The 15,119-nt window shown below is 55.8% G+C and overlaps 1 protein-coding gene across 1 annotated transcript; it reads left to right on the plus strand.

Moving 5' to 3' along the window:
- The first annotated feature begins 718 nt into the window (after positions 1–718).
- LOC141027863 (uncharacterized) lies at positions 719–2,476 on the plus strand. The gene is made up of 3 exons (XM_073505407.1): positions 719–1,057; positions 1,130–1,507; positions 1,589–2,476. The coding sequence occupies exons 1-3, from the start codon at positions 719–721 to the stop codon at positions 2,474–2,476; spliced, it is 1,605 nt and encodes a 534-aa protein (XP_073361508.1).
- Positions 2,477–15,119: the final 12,643 nt, after the last annotated feature.

Raw genomic sequence — 15,119 nt, forward strand, 5'->3', positions numbered from 1 at the left:
GGATCCCGAGGAAGTACGCCGAGCACAAACTCCACGTCTGCAAGGACGCCAAGCCTGTCTGTCAACCCCTGCAACGTTTTTCTGAAGAGAAGAGGAGAACCATCGGTGAAGAGGTCGCCAAGCTTTTGGCGGCCGGCTTCATCATGGAAGTGTTTCACCCCGAGTAGCTAGCCAACCCAGTCCTCGTCCTAAAGAAGAACAAGACCTGGCGCATGTGTATCGACTACACCAGCCTGAACAAGGCCTGCCCCAAGGATCCGTTCGCCCTCCCACGGATCAACCAAGTCATCGACTCCACTGCCGGGTGTGAGCTCCTGTCCTTCCTAGATTCTTACTCCGGCTATCATCACATCAAGCTAGACCCAGCCGACGCCCTGAAGACATCCTTCATCATGCCCTTTGGGGCGTATTGCTACATCACCATGTCGTTTGGCCTGATGAATGCCGGTGCCACCTTCCAGCTCTGCATGCAGAAATACTTGCTACCGCAACTCAGCCGCAACATCCACGTGTACGTGGACGACATCGTGGTGAAGACCAAGTAGCACCTCACGCTCCTCGACGACCAGAAGGAAACCTTCGCCAACCTGCACGAGTACAAGGTCAAGCTCAACCCGGAAAAGTGCGTTTTCGGCGTCCCGGACGGAAAGCTACTCGGCTTCCTGGTCTCGGAGCGCGGCATTGAACAAACCCGGAGAAGATCAAGGCCATCGAGCGCATGTGCAAGCCGGCTTGGCTGCGCGATGTCCAGAAGTTCACCAGCTGCTTGGCCTCGGTAAGTCGGTTTCTCAGCCGGCTGGGCGAGAGGGCTTTGCCCTTGTATCAGCTGATGCAGAAGGCAAGGTCGTTCGAATGGAACGACCAGGCAGATGTGGCTTTCCGGGACCTTAAGCGCATGCTCTCCACCGCACCTGTCCTGGACGCACTGGCCGAGAAGGAGCCGCTGTTGCTCTACATCGCCGCAACCTCGCGGTCGGTCAGCACGGTGAAGGTGGTCGAGCGACCAGAGAAGGGCAAGATCCAAGCCGTCCAACGTCCCGTCTACTACCTGAGCGAGGTGCTCTCCGCCTCCAAGCAGAACTACCCGCACTACCAGAAGATGTGTTACGGCTTGTATTTCACCGCCAAGAAATTGAAGCAGTACTTCCAAGAGCATGTTGTTACCGTGGTTAGCATGGCCCCTCTCGGCGAGATCATCGGGGGCCGGGATGCCTCTGGCCGGGTCACCAAGTGGGCACTCGAGCAAGCCGGTCACACCATCCTCTATGAGCCCCGCACTACGATCAAGTCCCAAGCTCTGGCGGACTTCCTCGTCGACTGGACCGAGGCCCAGTACCTCCTGCCGCCACCGGACTCGACACACTGGCGCATGTACTTCGACGGCTCAAAGATGCGTCTTGCCCTAGGGGACGACATTGTGTTGTCCTCCCCGAAAGGCGACCGACTCAAATACGCGCTCCAGATCCACCTCATCGCCTCCAACAATGTCGCCGAATACGAAGCCCTTGTGCATGGCCTCCGGCTTGCCAAGGAACTCGGCATCCGGCGCATCCTGTGCTATGGTGACTCGGACCTGGTGGTGCAGCAGTGCTCCGGCGAGTGGGACGCCCGCGACCCCAACATGGCGAGCTACTGCTTCCTCGTTCAGACGCTCTCCGGATTCTTCACGGGCTGCGAGTTCCTCCAGGTCCCGCACGTGGAAAATGAGGCGGCCGACATGCTCGCCAAGATCGCCTCGTCCCGGCAGTCCATCCCGTCCGGCGTCTCCCTCGAGCACCTGCACAAGCTGTCCGTCCAGCCGTCTGCGGACTCCGAGTCCATCTACGTCCCGGACGGCCCGGCCGTGCCTCAACCTGGCCCGGGGGCTGCTCAACCCGGCCTGGGGGCCGCAACCATCAACCCGGCCGCCAGTGTTCCTGACCCGGGGGCTGCTGAACCCGTCTCAGGGGCTGCCACCCCAGAACCCGCCATGGTGGTCGTCTTCGCCATGATGACGGCGCTATCGTGGGCCCTGCCCATCTCAGAGTTTCTGGAGAACGGGGTCCTCCCCATGGACGAGACTGAAGCCCGACAAGTGCAGCACCGAGAGTCCGCCTACAGCATCATCAACGTGCTCGTCAAACGCAGCTCCACCGGCTTGTTCCAGCGCTGCGTCGAGCAAGACAAGGGCATCGAGATCCTCCTCGACATACACCAGGGCGAGTGCGGGCACCACGCCGGCTCGCGGTCCCTGGTTGCCAAGGCCTTCCGCCATGGTTTCTACTGGCCCACGGCCCTCGAAGACGCCGAGTCACTCGTCCTCAAGTGCGAGGGATGCCAGCGCTTCAGCAAGCGCAGCCACCAGCCCGCGTCGGCACTTCGGACCATCCCGATCGCCTGGCCCTTTGCAGTCTGGGGACTCGACATGGTGGGGCCCTTCAAGACCGCTCGAGGCGGCATGACGCATTTGCTGGTGGTGGTGGACAAGTTCACCTAATGGATCAAAGCAAGGCCAATCAAGAAGCTCGACGGGCCGACGACCGTCCGGTTCATCAAAGACACCGCGGTACGTTATGGCATGCCAAACAGCATCATCACACACAACGACACCAACTTCGCCAAGGGCGCGCTCGTGCAGTACTGCTCCGTCTCCAGCATCCGCCTTGACCTGGCTTCCATTGCACACCCGCAGTCCAACGGCCAGGTCGAGCGGGCCAACGGCTTCATCTTATCTGGCATCAAGCCGCAGCTCGTCGAGCCGCTCATCCATTCGCCCGGTAGCTGGCTCGACGAGCTGCCGGCCGTCCTCTGGAGTCTCCGAACAATGCCAAACCGGTCGACCGGGTTCACCCCGTTCTTCCTCGTCTACGGAGCAGAAGCCATCATCCCGACCGACGTCGAGTTCGACTCGCCGCGCGTCACGATGTACGCTAAAGCCGAAGCCAAAGAAGCCCGCGAAGATGGCGTTGATCTGCTTGAAGAAGCACGTCTCCTAGCGCACAGTCACTCAGCCATCTACCAGCAAGGCCTGAGGCACTACCACAGCAAGAAGATCAAGCCCCTCACTTTTCGGGAGGGAGACCTTGTCCTCCGACTCGTCCAAGAGTAGACCGGCCAACACAAGTTGTTCTCCCCATGGGAGGGCCCCTTCATCGTCAGCAAAGCTTTATGCGATCGCAACGCCTACTACGTCATCGATGCCCGCAAGTCAAACAAGCGCAAGAGGGACACCGTCGGCGAAGAAACAACCCAGCCGTGGAACGCAGAAATCCTCCGCCCGTTTTACAGTTAGCCGTGTGTACGTATGTATCGCTGCCTTTTGTAGTCATCTGAAAACTATGGAGTCCCCGAACGACGCTCGGGGGCTGCCCTTTCCGACCAAGCTAATGTGTCTCCTGCATTCGTGCATTATTTACCTCTTTATCAAACCCGGCCACCGGTCCGACTCGCTCGACCCGGGGGCTCGGGGCTGGCCGGCTTGGTCACTACCCGTCGCCTTACTTAGCGGTTCCTGACGCATTGGGATCGTCGTGGCCTTCCACTTGGCCCTAAGCCATAGAACCGGCTTCGGCTGTCGGCTGGCAAGCGCACAAGGCCAGAGCACCAGCACGCCACGAACATTAAGTCAAGGACCGCGGGGTTACCCAACCCGGCCATGCCACTTTAAGTTACTGCACGACCGACCACTCGCCAACCGGCCTAGTGGGTGTTTCGCTCACGCTCAACGTTTCGAATGCCTGAGTACTGCGTGCTCCTCTCGAAGGCCAAACCCCTTGTCACGGACTGGGGCCCCGGCCGTCAGACTCGCGTGAGGGGGGGGGAGCCCAAGAGGGGAAGGTCGCAAGAAAACGGCTCAAAAGACCAAAAGCAAAAGCACAGGCATCCACGAGATTCATACATACCGCCGGGTTGATCGACCTGGACCCGCCACTTTAAATTACCGCACGACCATCTACTCGCCAAACCGGCTTCGCCGGATTGCCGCCAGCCAGCCCAGTGGGTGTTTCGCTCGCGCTCAATGTTTCAACAGCCTAAATACCGCGCGCTCCTCTCAAAGGCTGAAGTCCTTGTCACGGACCAGAGCCTCGACCGTCAAACTCGCGGGTGGGAGGCCCGAGAGGGGAAAATCGCAAGAACACGGCTCAAAATACAATAAGCAAGAGCGTAAACATTCACGAAATTTATAGTGTTCAAATTTAAATAGGCCCAAGGCCAGAATTCATTACACCCGAATACCCCCAGTGGGACCTGCTACCTAATAGAAATTTTTACTAAGTTAAAAACAGGCAGCCTCAGGCATCTCCCTCGGTGGCCTCCGGGGTCTCCCTCCTCGGCGTCCGCGTCACGGTAGATGTCCGTCTCCTCGGGGCTGCCCTCCGGTCATCCAGAAGCAGGTCGTAGTCGTCAGCAGGCCTGACTCCGCCATCCTTCGCCCGCTCCGGCCGGAACTCATCATGGAAGGCGAACCCGATGATGTAGCTGGCCCGAGCAGCGCTCCGCCGGCCTCCGCCTGCAGCTGGTTCTCCGAGCTGGCTCGCTGGCCCATCAACGCGTCCAGCGACACGTCCGGATGCCAGGACATTGCAAACCTGAGCGCCATCTCGGCGCCGGCACGAGCAGCGGAAACGCGTCAGTCATGGAGCCGATCCGGCCCTGCCTCCAACCACAGCGCCAACTGCGTGAAGCTGCTTGCCGCAACGGAACCCGGCCACAGGGCCGCCGTCATCACCGTGCCAGCCTCAGAGAGCCGCCCCATCTGCTCGCTCAATACTTACAGACGAGCCTCGGCGGAGGTCACGATCTCCGGGAAGGTCTAGGCCACCTGCGGATCAGTCCCGGAGCCGACGGCCGCCTGCGGGTCGCGCTGAAAGCGAACAACCTCCTCCGCCAGCTGGCGCATCTCCGGGAAGGCCCCTGTCAAGAAGAAAAGTAAGTCAGAAGAAAGTCACCAAGGACAAGAAGCCGGGGTCCCAGCCCGGCAAAACCCAAGGAAAGCACTTACTAGAGAAGGACTCTTCTAGGTGCCGCGCTTCGAGCAACGTACCGCGCCGCTCCCGGGTGATGGTGCGGTCACGCTCCTGGAGCGTCTTCTCCAGATTGGCGACCTTGGCAAGGGCCACCTTCAGCTCGGCGTCCTTGTCCTCGGCTGACTTCTCGGCCTCCTCGCGGCGATGGGTTTCCCCCTGACGGGTCTCCTCCGTCGCGGCCACCAGCGCCTTCAAGCGCTCCACCTCGGCCTGGAGCTGACCCTTGTCATCGGCCAGCTTGCCGCATTGCTGGTCCGCCTCGGCAAGAGCCTGCGGCGCATCCACGACCTTGGTGGCTTCCGCCTTGAGGGGTTCCACCTCGGCCTCAAGACGGCCCTTGTCGCCCACCAGCTGCTCCCGCAGCCGGCTGGCTTCATCGAGCGCCTGCTGGGCTCCCGTCCCCTCCGCCCTCGCCTTCGCGCCCCAAGCCGGCCGGCGTCAGCAACGAGCCGGTCGGAGTGGAAGCCCGCCCGAATCAGCCGGGTCCTCTAAGACAGGACCTCGGCTGCAGAAGGAAGATTCATAAACAAAGTACTATTTTAAGATTCGACCCAACTGCTACACAGTTGTCACGAATCTCGGGGGCTACACCTAGTGGGTGCGCTAGCGTGCCCCCACTAAAAAAGAGCACGCCAAAAGAATACCTGTCGTGGCGCAGAGCTCCTCCTCCTTGGCGGCGAGCTGCTCGTTGAGCTGTCGGTGTGTCTCCAGGAACCGGTTGAAGATGCTGACCCGGTAGGAGTCCAGTTGCTGCAGATGGCAGCGATCAACACAAGACATCAATTTAAGATTCGACCCAACTGCTACGCAGTTGGCCTGAATCTTGGGGGCTACACCCAGTGGGTGCGCTAGCGCGCCCCCACAAAGAATAAACAGACAAGGAAGAACTTATGAGCACGGCGCGCTCCAACTCCCGCGTCTGCTCCAGCTCGGCCTCGGCGAAGGCCTGGATCCGGTCCGTCCGCCCTCGCAGGCGCCGGGTCACGGCGGTCATCGCCCTCCTCCTGGGTCAGAGGCCCGAAGAAGACCTCGCTGGTCCCACTCCACGCCGTCTGCGACCCGACGGCTCGGCGACCCCCTGGCCTGAGCACCAGGGCGCGCTCTCCGCTGGCCGCCTCCCCTGCAGCCGGCGCCTTCTCCCGCACCCTTTCCGGCGCCATCACTGGTTCGATGGCCGGAGTGGCCTGCGGCTCCACCACCAGCGGCGCCTCGCTCGTCGGCGCCGTCCACGGCGCCTCCTCCAAGACGGCGTCACCACCGCCTCCGCTGGCCCCCGCCCGCTCAACCACGTTGGTCCGCGGCAGGGTGTCATCGCTGATGACCACGACCTCCCGCTCGAGGTCCATCACATCTGCACGACCGCCTTGGCCGTGCTCCCCCTCCAGCGATGGCACGAAGACCGTCGCCACCGCCACCGTCCCTACCAGCATCTCCGGCCACGCCGGCTCTTCGCCGGCTCGCGCCCACATTGCCGCGGCGTTGACCCAGGCCTGGGTCGACGCAGTGTCCAACTCCGCCTCGTCCCAGTTCCGGTCCCGTGAGGCCAGGCCTTTGGCGTCGGCCGGGTCCAAACCAAGATCCGCCCGCTCCTCCTCCTCGTCCCGGTCGACGGTTCCGGACCGGGTCCTCCAGAACGTGGTGCCCTCATTGGACGCTGCGCCCGCTGTTGCCAGCGCCAACAAGATCGGTGACCAGAAACCCAAGATAGAGTAAATATGCAAGAGCCAAGCAGAGCCGCTCGGCCACTCGGTTCAAGCAAGAAAGGAACTCACCCCGGCACCACCAGAACGGTGGGCCTCACCACCCTCTCCTGCAGAGCGCCGCGCCTCCTCTTGGCGGGCGGCTTCTCGCCCCCGGCCGGGTTCACCGCGCGTTCACGGTCGGGGCCCGCGGCGCGACGTTGTCCTTCCCGTGTGGTCGGCTCGCCGCCGGCGCCCCCGAGACGATTCAGCTCCGGCACCGCCGCCGCCTCCTCCGCCTGGCACCACTACAACAGCAACCCGCGTCAGCACCCCCAAGACCATCCCGCAACCGCTGACTCAAGAAGTGAAGACAAATTTACCCGCTCGGCGCCCTACGCCTGCGTCGACGGTCGTCCCCTCCCCTCCGCCGTGGGCCTTCGGCTCCTCCAAGGCAACATGCACCACCTGCGTCCGCGCCTGGTTGTAAGGATGCCGGATGGCGTTCAAAAGCACCTCCCATGTCACGTCGGGGTGAATAAGAAGATGGCCGGCAGCAAAATATGGAGACCAGGGACTCACCACGGGCACCGGGTTCACCTGGATGTACGGAGCTTTCCCGAACCCCCAATCGTCCCGCAGGTTGGCCTTGGATATGTCGTTGACCCGGCGCGCGACCTGGTCCGCCCCCAGCCACAAGTTCGACATGTGGTTGGGGTCCTGAAGGCCGGTCATCTGACCGATGAGACGGGTGCGCCGTTGATGTGGCAGCACTCGACGGACGATGAAGGCGGTGATGAGGTCGGTGCCGGTGAGCCCTTCCCGCTCCTTCATCATCGACACCCGCTCGCACAGGTTGAGCACCTCCTGCGACGGATGCTTGGGGTAATAACCCCAATTCTGCTTCGCCCACGGCGGCGAGTTGACGAACGTCGGCAAGTTGATGCGGTCCGCACCGAGATTGCGGACGTAGAAGAAGGAATTCTGCCATTTCTTGGCAGAATCCTCCAGTGGCATCTTGGGGCAGTCAGCGCCCGACCACTTGGAGATGATGGCGGCCCCGCAGTCGGACATCTCTCCGGCCCTCGGCCCCTGCTGCTTCAAAGAAAAGAAGCGTACCCAGAGGTCGATCGATGACTCGACCCCGATGTACCCCTCGCAAAGGGTGACAAAGCCCGAAAGCTGCACGATGGCGCCGACTCCAAGATGATGGGGCTGGAGCCCAAAGAACTCCATGAAGTCGCGGAAGAAGGTGCTCGTGGGAAGCCCGACCCATGCTTGAAGTGCGGGAAGAAGACCACGCGCTCCATGCCCTCGGGCCGCAGCTCCCGCTCGCCTTGCGGCAGACGCGCGGCGACCTCCGTCTCCCCCGGCAGGTGCCTGGTGGTGCGAAGATAGGCGATCTCATCGAGAGTGACGGTCGAGCTCATCCACGAGCCCGACGGTGGCGCCATCGACAAAGGTGATGAAGACGAAGAAAAGAGAAGAAGAAGGGCGATGAAGCTCTGTTCAAGGCAACGGGCGTCGCAGTGCGCGACGGTCACAAGGAGCAGAGGCAAGAAGAAGAAGAGGCGGGGGAGTGCGAGCGAGAATGGGTTTCCGCTGCCCCCCTCCTCCCAATTTATAACCCACGGTTCGAACGTGGGGAAGTGGGATCATTTGCGCTTGCCTGTCCCACTTCCCCGCTGCGCACGTACGCGCGCAATAACTGTGTAGAGAATGGCAACCGACCCGCAGAAGCCGCAATAAATCCGCGTGCGTGGGCCGAGGGCGCGCAGCGGCGGGCCCCAGCACGTCGCCCCGTCCTATCGCGCGTGTGGCCTGTCAGGCCCTTCCGGCTCCCGGGCGCCACATGGTGCCCGCGCGAAGCCCAAAAGACTGCCTCATGATTCGACGGACTCTTCAGTGTCCCGCCCCTGCCGGGATGCCGCGATCCGGCTTCCGGAAGCCGGCACACAATGGGTGTTGCCGGAACCGGCGGTCGCAAAATTCGCCTTCTCATGGGGGAAAACTGCGAAGGCCCTCCCATCTGAAGACGGCGGGCTTTCACAGCTTCAGGGACTACTGTCGGGGGGATGAACCCCAGGTAGGCAACGGAACCCGGATCCTTTTCAAAAACGACGGGGCCAGCCATGCCCCGCAAGCAAGCTCACGCTTGGCCGGGTCGCTCGACCCGGCGAAGCCCCTTCACCCGGCCAAATTCCTCAACCCGGCCCCAACGGCCGGCGCAAGGCAGCCGAACCCGGCGCACCAAGACTTCTCCAACAAGCCAGCTTCCCTTTGGCGTGTTCCCCAACCCAGCCACGGGTCAGCTCCCATCCCATTTAGGCCGTATGATAGGACGAGTCTTCACTCAGAGATGAGCAAGGCAAAAGTGCCCGCCCTTGCCTCTAGTCAGCCAGGCATGGCAACAGTGCCCTACCTACACGCTGACCAGGGGTGGCGTGGCTACAGTGCGCCCGTCGTCACTGCTGACGCGAGCAAGCGGCGACCTGACAGAGCGCCCCTGTAGCGGACTCAACCCGGCCACTCCCTCAGGAGCGACAAGACGACCAACAGTGCCCCTACCCCCGGCGGGTCCCGCACCCGGAGAACCCGGCGAGCCTTAAGACCCGACGGGTCCCAGCCCCGGCTTCATGGACGATGACAACCCAGCCCCACGACCTTGTAACATTACCATTGTACCCCTATGGGTTGCCCTATAAAACCCCCCAGGAGCCCTCATGCATACGGGCAAACACAGAGAAACTGATCAGTAGAACACACGCACACACACGCACTCAAGGAGAGGGAGCAGCCTAAGCCTTGGCACGACTTCCTTCTTCCTCCATACAGCTCTAGGACCAACTCTGTACTGATACATATAACCTACACTCGACAGGACTAGGGGTGTTATCTCTCCGGAGAGCCCCGAACCTGGGTATGTCTTGCGTCCCGCGCTCGCTCATGCCGACCTCGCCTCTGGAGCCCACCAGTGCCCTCGAGCCTCCTCCTATCTTTAGCCATCCCTTGGCATCTGCCGTGCGCCCACTGGGTACCTTCGTCTCCACATCGCCTCGACGAATCTCCGATGGAGTTATGTGTCTTGCTGGACTCGCAACAAGACATCAATTGGGAAGAAATCACTCCAGCTGTTCCATGTTATGGGCACTGAGAATGCACCTTTCCTTGAGAGATTGCTTGTATCTGATCTAGAAGGTCCAACAAAAAAGGGTCATTGACGCGCCGAAATTGACAGCGTTGGTGTACTCATCTGCCAAGTTCTCCGAACTCTTTATTGGAACCGTAATCGTTCAGGTACAACACTCATCTTCTTCTCTGTCTTCTTGAAATTCACATTTTTAAATTTCTTCTTGATGTATTTACGACTGTCATCTAGAAAATGATTCCCACAAGCTTGACCCAGTCTATGCGCATAGTGAAGATCTTGGCAATAAAATCTATCGGCCCAATCTGGATCAAGTTGTTGGATTCCTTACATGCTTTCCGTGCACGGAGAAGCTACTCATCAAGGTGAAACTTCTTTCCTATTAGTAAACGGTAATCACAATGTAGCCCTTCTTTTGCAATTTTCCCAAATTACGATGACAAGTGTAGTCTTCAAAACTGCATCTACGCACTGCACCGAAAGAAATGTTTTTAGTATATTTTCTCACGTGATCACCTGCATCTTTTTTTGTTGTACTACTATAGTAGCCTAGGCTAGTCATAGTGGCATGTAACTTAGACTAGTAACCCTATGGTTACCCTAAGAGCAAGTACTACCTCCGTCCTGGTTTACTCTTCCTATTTTGTAGTATCAAAATTTGACCATTGATTTAATTGACAGAATGTTAATGCATGTCACTCAAAATTATATTGTTGGATTCGTATTTGAACATAATTTAAAATGGTATAATTTTTGGTGACATGCATTGGCATTTTCTTAGGTAAATCTATGGTCAAAATTTTACACTAAATACGAGGTAGTACAAAAGGGCTATAACGGCCCTCCACTATGTAGGCCAAAACACGTGCCAAATTCACTTGTGATGCATTTGGCATCGATGCCCCTCCATTCTCACCCAGTGCCCCAATCTGGATCACCTACTTTGCTCCGGTGCCAAATTAACTCACGCAATGAAAAAATACTTGCGTGGGAGAGAGAGAGGATTGAGGCAAGAAAGAAACACTTTTTGGGAGAGTGAGAGGCTGGTGTAGTTGGTTTGATTGATTTGTTTATACATGTGGGTTTGTGTGCACAGCGGTGCCAACTCTCTCACATCGCTAGAGCGGTGCCAAAATCTTTTGATTTGACATCGCTGCATATTATGCGGCATACTTTTGAGAAATATGGCATCAGCCACATAGTGGAAGGCAACAAATGCCCAAGCTCTTCACGTGCTCCTAGGTAAATGAGAGGAAAGAGAGAGAGAGAGTGAAAAAAATATCACTAGCCAGCCAACCCTATCATATGAGCAAATGAAATTGGTACCTCTTGATGACATGGCAATCTTATACAGCCAGCTACTCTAATATGTTCTCTTCTTTTGCAGATAAAAAAAGACCCGAAAGTGAAAAATGTGCTGCACTATAACAATCTCATCGAATGCCTTGATCTCCATCTTACAGAAATTGATTTGATCGACTACCGAGGCAGCACATCTGAGATTAAATTGGCCAGGTTCTTTGTTCTGGAGGCAGGTCTGCTCAAGGTAATGAGGTTTGGCGTTCTCTGGCGCAACAATGTATGGCGTGCGGATCACCGCAAGCGTCTAAGCCTAAATGACAAAGTCTCCGCAGAAGCTGAATTTGTTTTTGAAACACCAAGTGGCCAGAGACTCAAAAATTTATTTTCCCATTAGTGAATTGTCAGGGCGGTGAATTTTAGTTTGAATGATAATGCTACATCCACCTAAAGTAATGAAAGTTCTTACGTAAACTTCCTGGTAATTCCCTCTTCCTAGTTGAAACATTACTCCTAACATTTGTAATATCAATTTGAAACTTGTAATATTGCCGTGTCCTATTCCTGCGTTTTCAAAATCCCGCGAATCAAAGAGATCCTGAGTTGGTGATGATGTTGTGCCTGCCAACTTTCACCAATAGTCGTCGGATCTAGATCTGACGCATACAAACCAAACTTCTGTAGTTTTGCAAAAGATGCCCGCACTTGTTCCCTATTTACAAACAACTCCTTGTCTTTCACAATCAGCCTTATCTCCTCCTCACCACATCTAGAAGGCCATGGAAAAATCTGGCGCAATGGCCGCTGCCGGCGCCGTCCACCCCTAATCTTGGTGTTCCATGCAATGCACGGTCATCTACGCACGGGAAATTATGTCGAACACGGCTAGTTGTAAGTAGGCTAGGTCTACAGCCATGATGATAGTGACTGCAGATGGTGAGGCTGACTTTGGTATGCCGAACACGGCGCCCACACTCAGGTGTCATCTCCGGCAGAGGGTCTTGTCACTTCACTGTGAGGAGCATCACGTAATAATTTGACCAACGGGTAGTACAGTACTACTACATTGGTAGTACTACTACTAGTACTAGCACCACCGTCTGGATTTAGTAGTACTACCACGTCCTTCTGGATTTAGTATTTGACTAGCAATATCTAGTAATGCATGTCAAAAAAATACTACTCCCTCTGTAAATAAATACATGGTGTATTGTTTTATTCCTTCCAGTAGATGGCTCAAATATGAAGTCTCATCAATAAGACTACTATTGTAATCATCGAGCGCTCAGCTTGGTAAGCTACCAACAAAAAATTGCAATCAAAGACTACTATTGTACTCCCTCTGTACTGGTGCATTAGTCAGGTTATGAAAACCACATAGTAATCCCAAAACCTATATGTAACACCCCGGATGTAACTTTCCATATTTGTAACTCCAACTCTTGCCATTTTCGGCTATGTGTTATGATATTCCCTTCGTGGTCGGGTTTAGTTTGTCGTTTTGCATTTTGTTCATGCCATGCATCCCTTATCATGTCATCATGTGCATTGCATTTGCATACGTGTTCGTCTCTTGCATCCGAGCATTTTCCCTGTTGTCTGCTTTGCAATCCGGCGCTCCCATCTCCTCCGGCGCACCCCTCTTGTTTTCTTTCATGAGCGGGTGTCAAACATTCTCGGAATGGACCGAGGCTTGTCAAGTGGCCTTGGTATACCACCGGTAGACCACCGGTCAAGTTTCGTTCCATTTGGAGGTCGTTTGGTACTCCAACGGTTAACCGGGTAACGCAAAGTCCATTTGTGTGTGCAGAAAAAACCCCTCTCTAAACAGCCCAAAACCCACCAAACTCTCTTCCATGCTCTAGTTCGTTCGATCATGATCGTGTGGGCGAAAACCGCACCTCATTTGGACTCTCCTAGCTCCCTCTACCTATATATTTGCATCTCTCCCGAAATCCTCCCGCAGTCCAAACCCTAGAAAAATCTCCTCCCGTCGCCGCCGGACGCGTCCGCTCCGGCCGGACGAAGCTGCCGCCGCCCCCGCGGCCAACCCAGCGCTGCCACGTGGCCCGGCCACCGCCCATCCGCCGCGGCCCGCCGAAGCCCGTGGCCGGCCCTCCTGGCCCGCGCGCCCGGCGCCCTCCTCCTCCACGCCCGCGGCTGCCCTCGCCGCCCCGCGCCGCCGTGGCTCCCCGCCGCCGACCTCGTCGCCGACCGCCGCCGCCGCGTCGCCTCCTCCCGCACGCCGCCGCCTCCTCCGCCGTCGTCCCCGACGCCCCCTCTCCCTCCGACGCCGGCTCCTTCCTTGCCGTCCTCTCCCTCGCCGGCGTCCCCGTCCAGCAGCTCCGGCGAGCTCGCGGCCGTCTGCTCCAGATCCGATCGAGGAGAATCTCGCGTTGACTTTTTCCCCCTCTCCCGTTTTCTCCAAGTCCTAGAATTTTGACAATATGTGCACCTGTTCAACGCATCATAACTCTCTACATATAGCTCCGTTTCGTGCGTGTAATATATTGAATTGTTCGTCTCGTGATGCTCTACATTTTGTTCAATTGCACCATGTTCATTAGAGTTCATATTTATGTCCAAATCTCTGGTGCAAGAGTGCTACTTGCTGTTAACTTCTGTTACTTAGCAGTACTTGGAGATTTGTTATTTTTGTTGCATTTAATCTGTGCATCTTATGGGTATGAGCTCTACATGTGTTTTGTTGTATGCCATGCCGCCTTTACAGAGATGTATGCCATGTATTTTTGTGATCTCTGTGGTGACTAGCACAAGCATGCAAACTAGGCTCCGTAATGTTTCTGATTTCAGGGACTTAGTAATTTCTCTAAGTCTTTGTCTGCTGTACCGTAATGTTTCTGATTTCAGGGACTTAGTAATTTCTCTAAGTCTTTGTCTGCTGTTATTTTGTTGCCATGTAAACTTGATTCTACAGAGAGATCCATGCATATTTTGGAGATGTTCAGTAAGGATGTTTTGTAGCTATTGTTGTAATGGATCCATTCCTGCCCTTATTTGCATTTATGGAGTGACATAGCATGACTCAATATTGCTCTACTTGTGCTATAAAATATTTCTGGCAGATTGTTTACGTGTTATTCAATTTTGCCAAGCTTGTTGTAGTTGTCTCATACATGCTATGTATTTGCTCTTGCCATGGATAGCTTCATAAACATGCCATCGTGCTGTAGGTATGCTTGTTTTGTCATGCATTGCTTTGTGGTGAGTGCATCAAGCTCACCAAGATGCCTTCATATTATTATTTCTGCCATGCTCTGTTTTTCGGCCAAGTCTGAAACCTGTTAACGAAACTTGCTATGTTTACATGGTTGCCATCATATCTTCTGGTCCTTTTTGGCTTATGGTCACTCAGGGACTTTTTGTCATATGCATTTAGTAGAATACTGCCATGCCTTGTTTTGCTATGTTAAGTTCTTGTAGCATGTTGATTGCGTGCTCTGAATATTGCTACCTGATGCTGTTTCAGGCATGTCCAGTAATTTCACCAAGTCTGTGAACCTGATTTCTTTTGCACTTTTGCCATGCTTGTTTGAGCATGTTATGTTGTGATCTAGCCATAGCTCAGTGTTCATATTTTGTCAAACATCTCCTGTAGATTACTGTCATATGCTTTGTTGCTATGTTGGAGTGCTGTAGCATTGTTACTTGTTGCATTCTAAGTGCTATCATGTTGTTAATCGCAGATTCATGTCATTCTTGTTTTGCTTGCCATTTGCAAACCGTGCGTCCGTTTCCGGTGATCTTTATATCGATTTCGACTGAAATCATCTCATCTTTCCAGTGGCATACTAGGTTTGCCAAGTTACTGCTTTGTTCATCATTTTCCTCCCGGAGCACGCATACGCATCGCATATCATATCTTGCATATCATTCATGTATTGCATCATGTTGCTTGTGCATTTCCCGTGATTGATTGTGGTTCCATTGCTTGTGTTCTTGTCTTGGGTAGATCCGGGAGACGAG

This window comes from Aegilops tauschii, chromosome 1, assembly GCF_002575655.3.
Source record: "Aegilops tauschii subsp. strangulata cultivar AL8/78 chromosome 1, Aet v6.0, whole genome shotgun sequence".
Taxonomy (NCBI): Eukaryota; Viridiplantae; Streptophyta; class Magnoliopsida; order Poales; family Poaceae; genus Aegilops; species Aegilops tauschii.